General features: G+C 55.0%; 1 protein-coding gene across 1 annotated transcript; it reads right to left on the reverse strand.

Moving 5' to 3' along the window:
* Nucleotides 1–1,747: 1,747 nt before the first annotated feature.
* On the reverse strand, nt 1,748–8,337 carry Tlx1 (T cell leukemia homeobox 1). The gene is made up of 3 exons (XM_078019967.1): nt 7,528–8,337; nt 5,191–5,392; nt 1,748–2,818 (listed from the first exon to the last, which is right to left on the reverse strand). Exons 1-3 carry the CDS (start codon nt 8,096–8,098, stop codon nt 2,596–2,598), a joined length of 996 nt encoding a protein of 331 aa, XP_077876093.1. The 5' UTR covers nt 8,099–8,337; the 3' UTR covers nt 1,748–2,595.
* Between the last annotated feature and the right edge of the window lie 1,080 nt (nt 8,338–9,417).

The raw sequence follows: 9,417 nt of genomic DNA on the forward strand, positions 1-9,417 counted from the left end.
CATGCCGCGAGCAAAGGGCGCAGCCAGATCTACCCAAGGAGAATTTTGTAGTCCTGGGAGGCCATTTCCGGATTTTGCTCCATTTTGTACTGAGCCTGCAGCGGGTGAGTTCTGGAGACCCTCTACAGGACCAGAATTGCAGCCAGACCACCCCCTCCCACTAATCCACACTTTGCCAGGGAGAGTCCTAAACCCCCAGGAAGCCTTAAATCTGGCCAGTATTTGGACCCAGAACCCTCCTTTGCTGAGATCCAAGGAGGTGCATGAATGAGGGTGTGGATTAACAAAACTACGCCCCACCCAACCAAAACTTCCCTTGGGCTTCCCTGAGTGGGAGATTACGGTGCCCTTTGTCCCTGTATTGCAACCCTCCATGGCTGCCAGGGCAGGGATGTGAGACAGTAGCTCTGATGGTTTTGGTCGCTCCCTCCATCTTCAATCATATTGCACACAGCTCTGCAGTCCTACCCCTGCCCCATACCTCTAGTTTCCAACTGCAAAGTTCTCTCACTTTCCTATCCCAAAGAAAAATCCTCTTATCTCCCTACTTCAACAGTCCCTAGGCTAATGAGTTCCCCAGACACACCACCACCCATCTTCTCCAGAAAAGCAGATCCAAGTCAATTGTTTGCAATTGGTCTGGAAGTTCAGGGACTAAATGATATGGGGAGGGAGGTATTCTGTGACTGATGTTCAGATCAGAAGGATCTGGGGCACCCTGGAGGTTTTCAGAAAGACACTTCTTACAACTTCTCATAAGCCAGACTAGTCCTGGGAGCCTGAGAATCCTACTTACAGCATCAGAGAAAGTCCTGGCTCTAATTCCTGATTTGAAATGCTCCAGTCTCTACAGCTTGCTAGGATGAGCACAGAGACCCTGAACTCCCAACAGATAATGGTCTCCCCACAAAGTATCCCAAAGTATCCATGCATACATCTTAGACTCCCACCACCACATACACCATCAGTGCACAATTACACCCACTCACCCACCAGGACAATCTCCCACAATGATCCACATCTCCACTATATACAGTCCCCCAGTTACAAACTGTCACAAGTACATACTGTACCATTCAAACACATGGCTCACACATGACTACATCTCACAATTACATTCATACAATTAAAGATGATACACAATCAAAAACCACATATTTAACACAAAAGTAGATTCACAAAGAGAAACTAATATGTACTCTCAAAAACACTAACACAATTCATATACAATCACAAAAAGGGTGATCACACAATTACCCCAAAAGACAGTCACACTTTAACATGATTACACACACACAACTTCAAGCCTATGCATACAATGATAGTTTCAATTCACAACTTCAGAAGAAACAAGCATTTACATACAAGAATTTCAAACACATTTACACATGTAGACACCATCACAAACATTCCCCATCAGTAATGTTCTAATTGCCCATACTACCACAAACACAGAATGCACACATATACACACACACACACACAACTCTCACACTCCAAGATATCCACATCCTTTCAAATATAATAATCCCAGGAGAAGCTGCCTCTCCTCAGCTCTACCTTCTTTCAGTTTGTCCTCCTCCTTTTCTCTCTCCAGAGTCTGAGGGTTTTTCCACCTATATATCCTTTAGGTACAGGTACCAGAAGCTGCCTCTGAAGCCCCAGCTCTCACCAAACCCAAGTAGCTGCAAGATGCGCAGCTCAGCAAGGAGCAGGCAGCCCTGACTCCGGATCCGGAGGGTTTTATTATTTTTTTTCCACATAAATTACACAAGCACTTTATAAAATGGTTACACAGAAAACACCTTATTAAGTGCATAACTTAAACCCCCCTACAAACAGGATCTGGAGAAATGGGCTGAGTTTGTGTGAAAACCTGTCTGTGCGTACCTGGGTGAAGCTGGGATGTGAGGTTGGGGGCCCAATAGGCCCAGTGAGGCTGTTGTGTGTGGAATGGTGTGTCACTGTGTGTCTGTAGCTTTGTGTATCTTTGAGAAAGAGTGCCATGCTATTCAGGATGAATCTGGGCAACCCTTGGCCTGTACCTAATAGTGAGGGTCAACAGTGTGAAGGCTATGACCCTTTGTGTGCATGACACTCTGCCTTAAGTCTTCATGTGTGGTTCTTGGGTGGTACCTGGAGGGATAGTGACATCACCTCTATGTGGGCCTATGGTTATTCAAGTGTATGATGAGGAGTGGGACAAAGAGGGGTTTCCCAGGGCAAATTCAGAGATCTGGAGATCCCAGAAGCTCTTGCGTCCAAACCCATCTCCCTGTCTCTCTCCATGCCATGTTAAAATTGAAATAAAATGAAATGAAGGAACACTGAGAGGACTCTGAACATTTCCAGAGGACGTGACCTGGGGGATCGCATAGGCTTCTGGGTAGGGGTCTCCATCCCTGTCCCCAGCGCTCTTTTCTTCCACTTAAGACCGGAACAATGTTGGCAGGAGCGTTAGGGGCCGGTGCAAGGGGAGCAGCTTTCCCCTCCCACGTGCAGTCCGAGGCGGGGAGGGGTGGGGGAGAGTCCTGGCTCTGAGGCCTCAGAGGCCCTTAACTCGGCCTGGGGTCCCCCAGAGTGAAGCGTGCAGGCTCACTCGCACGCCGACGCCACAGATGTGACGCTAGTGATCTTGGTGGAGTCGTCAGACCAAGGCTGCAAGTTCTGCAGGGCGAAGAGCGACGAGTTGTGTACACACAGTGGGTCAGCCGGCAGCGGCTGCGCCAGGCTCTTCTGGAAGGCCTCCTGCTGCAGCTGCAGGAGGATGCGGTTTGCCTGCTGCCTCTCGGCCTCACGCTCCTCCGCGGTCTGTCGCCTGTACCGGGAACAAGCTGTTACCCGCCAGGGCACCAACCCGGCTCCCGCGCGTGCGAGGGTTCCGAGCGCGCTCCCGGGAGATAGCTTCGGTGAACATGGCTGTTTGCAGCCCCCAATTCCAATTTAGGTTGTTTTAACACATTCCAACTACTTGAGTGTCCTGATTCTGATAAAGGCTGGGAATACAGCCCAGTTGGTAGAGTGCTTGCCTCGCATGCATGGGCCCTGGGTTCAATCCCCAGTGCCACGGGGTGGGGGGAGACTGGGAAACCCAAAAGTGGATGGAGCTGTATACCCATACTGTGGGTATGTCCGCTAGGCCTGAACTGCTGGGCCTCCCATCTGAGCGCAGCGCCCACACCCTCACCCCATTAGCTAGGGGTAGGTTGGCAGGTCGTCTCTCCCCACCAGTATGGGAGACCTGGAGCCGCCTCAAACCCAAAGAGCCTCACCTCCCCACGAGTACACAGAGGCAAAGACCAGCGTTTAGACCTCTCTTCTCTCCTTTCTCTGAACCTCCCCCAGGGCTCAGACCTCGTGCACCAAGCCCTGTGCCCTGCCCCGGGCTCCCGCCGGACCCACCAGCTTCCTCAGAGGCAGTCTTGGGAGGCGATGACTCACTTATTCCATTTAATGCCGCCCCTCCACCCTGTCAACTGAGATCAAACGTCTGTCTCTAAGGTGGACAGACCTAATGGGAGTCCCCGGGGCCTCCAGAAGCAATTTGTAGGCGATCGATGAAGCCGCGCGAAGCCTGCGAGGGCTTCTTCCAGCGGCCGCCGCTAGCCTCCTCGCGCCGCCCCTTCTGGACTTTTCATTCAGTGTATCTTTCTGACTCTTTCTTCCCCTTGGTTCCTGCGTTTTAAACTGCACCCAAATGTTTCTCTTCATTCACTCTGTGTTCTGTCTATTGTTTTTTTTCATCCCCTTCGTTTTCTCTGAATTAAGGGGATTTCTTTGAAACGAAAATGGCGATTTTAATCATCCAATGCTTTCCTTTATTGTACATGAGATTTCCTTAGGCTGCCTGCCATGCTCCCTTTTTCTCTTGGAGTGGGGAATCTATCTTTGTCCCTCTCCTTTGTGTTTCAGTTTCTCTCTTGGCTTGTCGCTGCCTTTCTGTGTCCCCACTCTAGTTTGATGTGTGTGTGAGAGGGGGTTGCCTGGCTTCTTCCCCTCCCTTAGTCTACAATCCTTAGTAGGCCTTGAAAATACCAGCGACCCCTCCTAGCTAGCCCAAGCTCCCTCTTTTACCAGTTTTCAAAGGGTTGAAACCGAGTCCCCCACCCCTTCCCCAGAGGCAGGAATGTTGATGGGGGGCGGTAGACTCGCGGGCCCGGGCTTCCTTTGTGGCCCCAAGGCGGAATCCCTAGCAGATTCCTCGCCTTCGTTCAGAAAAAGAGGAAACTCCAATTCCTTCCTCTCTCCCCGAGGCCCGCCCGGCCCGGCGCCGCCGCCTCCGACGACTTTGCCCAGACTCTTGCGCTCCCCCTCCACCACCACCCAGAGCCTGAGCGTTCGAACTCGCGACAATGCGTTTGGACCCGAGAATGCGGGGTGCAAGAGGGTGTATCTGGAGAATGTTCCAGTGTCTGCAGGGAATAAGGCTACTTAGGGGTGTGGGGGACGCTTAGTGTCCGCAAAAGTAGGGGAGAGAGAAGAACGAAAACGAGAGGGGTTGACGTATAGCATGTGAAAAAAATAAAAATAAAACGTGTAGTAAGTGTAATTGTAGTGTGTGACAGGAGAAAGGAAAATGTCTTTTTCTCACACACCCATCTGCTCCTAATTGATCCCCCTTTCAGTGGGACCCACGAAACCCAGTCACAGCCGGCGTGGATTGATTTTTTTCCTCCCAGGGTAGGGAACCGGGTGGGGAGGAGGCAATCAGAAGGGCCCAGCCTGCGTTCTGGGGCCCCAGTCTCCCTGCCGGGAGTCCGGATGGAGCGCAGAAACAAGATGAGGCCCGTTTCTGCTTCCAAGTCTCTGGGACAGAAGAGGTTTCCCCGGTAAATGAGAATTTGCACAATCAAAAAGCCTCTGAGGATTCCCTGAGCCCAGAGGTCCCAGATACACAGTAGTCTAACACGCCTGTTTGCCCTAGCGGCGGCGGAGACCAGCCGCATCTACATCGGCACAGTTCTGAAAGTCCTGAAGCCACCGGTAAAACAGAGCTAAGTGTCTCCAGTCCCACCTGGCTATTGGTCTTGATTGCTTCTAGCTCCCCGCGAGCCTTGCAGAAGCCCGCTCCACCGAACCGATCAGAAACCAGCGAGCAGAGGGAGTCTGTTTGCCCAAAGAGAGCCAGCGAGCAATCCGAGAGCAGCCAGAAACTGTGCCGCCCGCGGCAGGCCTTCCCTACGTGCTCACCTCCACTTCGTCCGCCGGTTCTGGAACCAGGTTTTGACCTGAGCGTCGGTCATTTTGAGCGCCTTGGCCAAAGCTGCGCGCTCCGCGGAGGCTAAGTACTTCTGGCGGTGGAAACGCTTCTCCAACTCGCAGATCTGCAGGCGCGTGAAGGACGTGCGCGGCTTCTTCTTCTTGGGGGGCGTCCGGTTCTGGTAGGGGTGACCTATACGGCGTGTTACAGTGAAGGGTGAGAGGGCCACTGGAGCGGGAGACAGACAGACGGCAGAGGCAAGCGGCAGAGCGTCAGGAGGCGTCCCAGGCCCGACACCACGCGAGTCAGCGAGCGCAGTGGCTGGACCCCTAAAAGCAAGACCACGATCCTCCCAGCAGCCCTCAGCTCCAAGCCCGCCACGGGAAAGGACACCCTTCCACCCGCCAGGCTGACGCCACCACTGCCTAGGCCTCCCTAGCCCGGGGCTCCCCAAGCCCAGTGGCCTTCTTGCTCCCTTCCTCCCACCCAGGGTCAGTGTAAGGAGAGCTAAAGGTCACAGCCCCTGGCCTCCAACCTCAGAAAAGCAGGCCAACACTAAGAGGCAGAGGGTAATCAAGGTGCCTGACTCTAGGTCTTGACCTGAGCCGCCTTCACAGCCCTTCACAGACATAGCATATACCAGGTGTGAACTTACAGATCTGTGCACACAAACAGGAGGATGTATACACCCATACAAGCACAGACACAGCACAAGCACACAGGACACAAGGCAATAGGAGGCCATAGTCATATTCTCCCTCAGAACCTCTTTCAGTCCCAACACAGGACTAGGATGGACTGTGGCTCCCCAGAGTAAGCCCTGTGCTGAGTGTATAGAGACACACACACACACACACACACACACACACACACACACACACAACAGTGATCTCCCTGTTCCAGGATCCTAATATTTGTATATCCAGGAGAGTGGGGTCCTAGTTGGGGGTTCCTTCAGAGCCTTCAACACTGACCTAGTCTGGTTAGGGGAATGAGGTGGGCACAAGGCTCTGCCTACTCAGGCCTGCCTGAGATCACCTGAGTTGGAGCATTGGGGCCCCATGAGTGAGGGTTCTTCCTGGAGGCCCACAATGCAGCAGCTGTTCTGCTTCTGACACCCCCCCCACACACACACACAGGCTTCTGCCACAGTCCCAGAATCTGGTCAGAAGCTCCAAATGCAGTCTCTGTGCTTCATAGAGGGCCTGGAATTCCTTGGGATTATCTAGCCACGTTTAGCTCTAAAATTCTTCTCCCAATGTCTTTGCACACGTGTGTGTACACACACACACACACACACACACTTTCACAGTTGGGCCCTGGAGCTCGGCTGGGAGTCCCAGCTGCAGCCAGCAGAGGCCTGGTTGTCCTACGTCCCCTCTCTAAGGCCCAGACCAGGAACAGAGTTCAATTCGAGGCAGTTTCCCAGTGGGGTTTGGGGGTCTGGCCTGCGGGAGGATCATGGTCTCAGATTCAGGGAACGGGAAGTAAGGGCCTGGGGAACGGGCCGCCCCAGAGTCCGAGCTGAGTGCCCAGAGCGGAAGCGGGAGCGGAGGGACCGGGGACGAGCCAAGGAAGGAGCTGAGAGGGCAGGAGCCAGCCGCCACCTAGTGCAGTAATCATCCCGAGAGTCGTCCTCCAGCCACGGATGCATTATTCATCCCGGAGACAACAGAGTTGGGCCCTGGCAAGGACGCCCAGCCGGGACAGAAAGAAAATGAAGAGCAAGCTGTCTCGGGCGACTCAGCCCCGCGCTGCCACCGAGAGGAGAAAGTCTACTCTCCAACAAGGACCTGCCAGCTCTGCTTCGCGGGGAACCCGGCTCTTTGCCGGGCCTGACAGCACGATGGGCACGGGAACTTGGTGTGTGTATGGCGGGGCAGAGGTGGGAAACCCGTTCTTGCATCTAACTGTGGGGGATCCCAGCCTCGGTGAGAAAATCGCAGCCGGGGCGAAAGAAACACTTTGTTCACATCGCACCCCTTCTCTGAGATCCCTGAGCCTCAAATGTTTATAGAAGATAGTCTTGAATCTACAGCCTCTTCCCTCTACCTGACTGGACCCCAGGATCCCAAGAGAGGGGACCAAGGATTGCTTCTTGGAGCAGGGGTCCTGCAGGAGAGTTGGAGGGACCCAGGCTGCGAGAACTCTTGGAGCACAGCGATTCTGGGAACATAGAATTCGGCGGACCGCTGAACTTGGCGAAAGCGAGGAGAGGAGCTGGGCAACCTGGCACTCAGAGGGGTGTTCAGGGAGCCACCAAGCAGGGAAGGGGTAGTGCAGAGCCCGAGCCACGGCCAGGCGGGGCGCGCGCGGGCCGGACTCACCTGTGAACCTGTCCTTTGTGTATCTGCGGTTACTCTCCATCCAGGGGAAGGTGAGGCCGGTGAGGTTGTTGACACCCGGCACGGCAGGCACAGAGGGCACAGTGGGCAAGCCAGTAGCCAGGGGTTGGGGGTGGGCCACGGCTCCAGCTAGCGGCCTGTGCGCTGGCACCCGGATCACCCCGGCAGCGCTCAGCGCCCCCCCGCCGCCGCCGCTCCCTCCGCCGCCGCCGCCCGGACCAGGGCCGCCCGCCAAGGCCATGTTCACATTGTAGGAGCCGGCCAGCGGGCCCATGCTGCAGGCGCCGCTGCTGCTTGCGGGGCCGCCGGGGCCGCCTGGGCCGCCAGCGCCATAGGCCCCCGCGCCCCCGGCCCCGGCCCCGGCTGCGGAGCCCCCGCCGCCATAAGTGTAAGCGCCTCCGACCAAACAGCCAAGGCCGTATTCTCCGTCCTGGAGGCGAGAGGCCGGCCCCATGCAGCCGCCTTGGTCCGGGCTGTTGAGGATCTGGTCAATGCCGAAGCTGATGGGCTCCGCGTGGCCCGGGTGGAGGTGGTGCGGACCCAGATGCTCCATGCTGGCCCCGGCCCCACGGGGGGGCCCGGGCGGCGGGTGCTTGCTGCGCTTGGTTATGGGGGGCAGCAAGCAGGGGGGCGCGGAGGCAACAGCGGCTCCTGGCTGCGCCGAAGACTTGAAGACGAAGTGCGCAGAAGGGCTAAAGTAGGGGGGAGGGGAGAGAGAGAAGGGGCTCCGTATTCTTCCCTTCTGCGGCTTCTCCTTCCCCTCTCCGGCTGCTTGCTCGCTGTTGACTCTGGGACATCAATCACCGGGCGAAAAAGCCCTGTGCTAGCGAGCCTCGCAGTTTCGGCCGGGTCTCTCCATTGGCTGTACGCTGAGAGGAGCCGGGTGAATGACAGCGCGGGGGAGGGGGAGAGAGGGGGAGAAGAGGCCAGGAGCCCAGACAGATGCAAGAGCCAGAGACAGAGGGACAGAGACCAAGGCTTTGAGTAGTTCCTGTAGAGAGGGAAGAGGGGAACAATGAGGAGAGGCTTAGAATGAGAAAGAAAAGGAACAGGAAGTGGCCATTCCCAAGAATGGACAGACAGACAGACCCAAGGAGGGAGAAGTGAGAGTACTTTGCCTCTCCTGGAAGGAGCTGCCCCCTCATTTTTGGACTGGGCCAAAGAAGTCCAGCCCACCAAGCCTCTGGGGACGGGTGTCCTGCCCAACTGGAGAATCTCCCCAAGGGCTCAGCTGGGAAACACCTGTCACTCAACCAGGCGATTTACTCCAACTTCAAGTCCGTCTTGTTAGAAGGTAGAAGACTTGTCTTCTCCCAGGTATGGAGCCCAGGCCCTGAGGCAGGAGGGTGAGTTCAGGCTTGTCCTTCTTTAAAACAGGGCCTATGAACAGCTAGCTACATATTGTTATAAAAAGCAGCAGCGAAACCAACTCAGCCCCTTTAGAGAAATTAAGGAAGGTAAGACTTCCTGAAAGGCAGGTACAAGTGGAGAGTTGGTTCAGGGCTTGCTGCTGGGGTGCTCCATCCTCAAGATACCCCTTTCCATTTAAATAAACACATTCTTCAAGAAGCAATCTCCTGTCTGTTTGAATGAATCCAACCAACCAGTTTGTTTTACTTTCCACCTAGCACCTAGCCCAGGCTGGCTATTCCAAGCAAGAAGCCTTTAAACTGCAGTGAGAAGAAGGAATTATTTTGTTACTTTTGGAGTCTCAGGGCAGGAGACCTAAGGGCTTAAGGCAGTGGGGCCTGGGGTTGGTGGGACTAGGATCAGGGAAGTGCATCCAGGACAAATTTAGGCCTTTTCAAAGCTTTGCCTGTGGCTGCCTGGCTGAGAGCCCAAGAGAGAAGGAGGAAACTCCCTTTTTCTGCT

The sequence above is a fragment of the Ictidomys tridecemlineatus genome, chromosome 1 (assembly GCF_052094955.1).
Source record: "Ictidomys tridecemlineatus isolate mIctTri1 chromosome 1, mIctTri1.hap1, whole genome shotgun sequence".
NCBI classification, from domain to species: domain Eukaryota; kingdom Metazoa; phylum Chordata; class Mammalia; order Rodentia; family Sciuridae; genus Ictidomys; species Ictidomys tridecemlineatus.

Bases quoted from the DNA above. Each gene is read 5' to 3' on its own strand.
- Tlx1 (XM_078019967.1), bottom strand. From the start codon at position 8,098: ATGGAGCATCTGGGTCCGCACCACCTCCACCCGGGCCACGCGGAGCCC. The intron at 5,393-7,527 runs GTGAGTCCGGCC...CACGCCGTATAG, and splicing joins CACAAAGGACAGGTTCACAG to GTCACCCCTACCAGAACCGG. The intron at 2,819-5,190 runs GTGAGCACGTAG...TTCCCGGTACAG, and splicing joins AACCGGCGGACGAAGTGGAG to GCGACAGACCGCGGAGGAGC.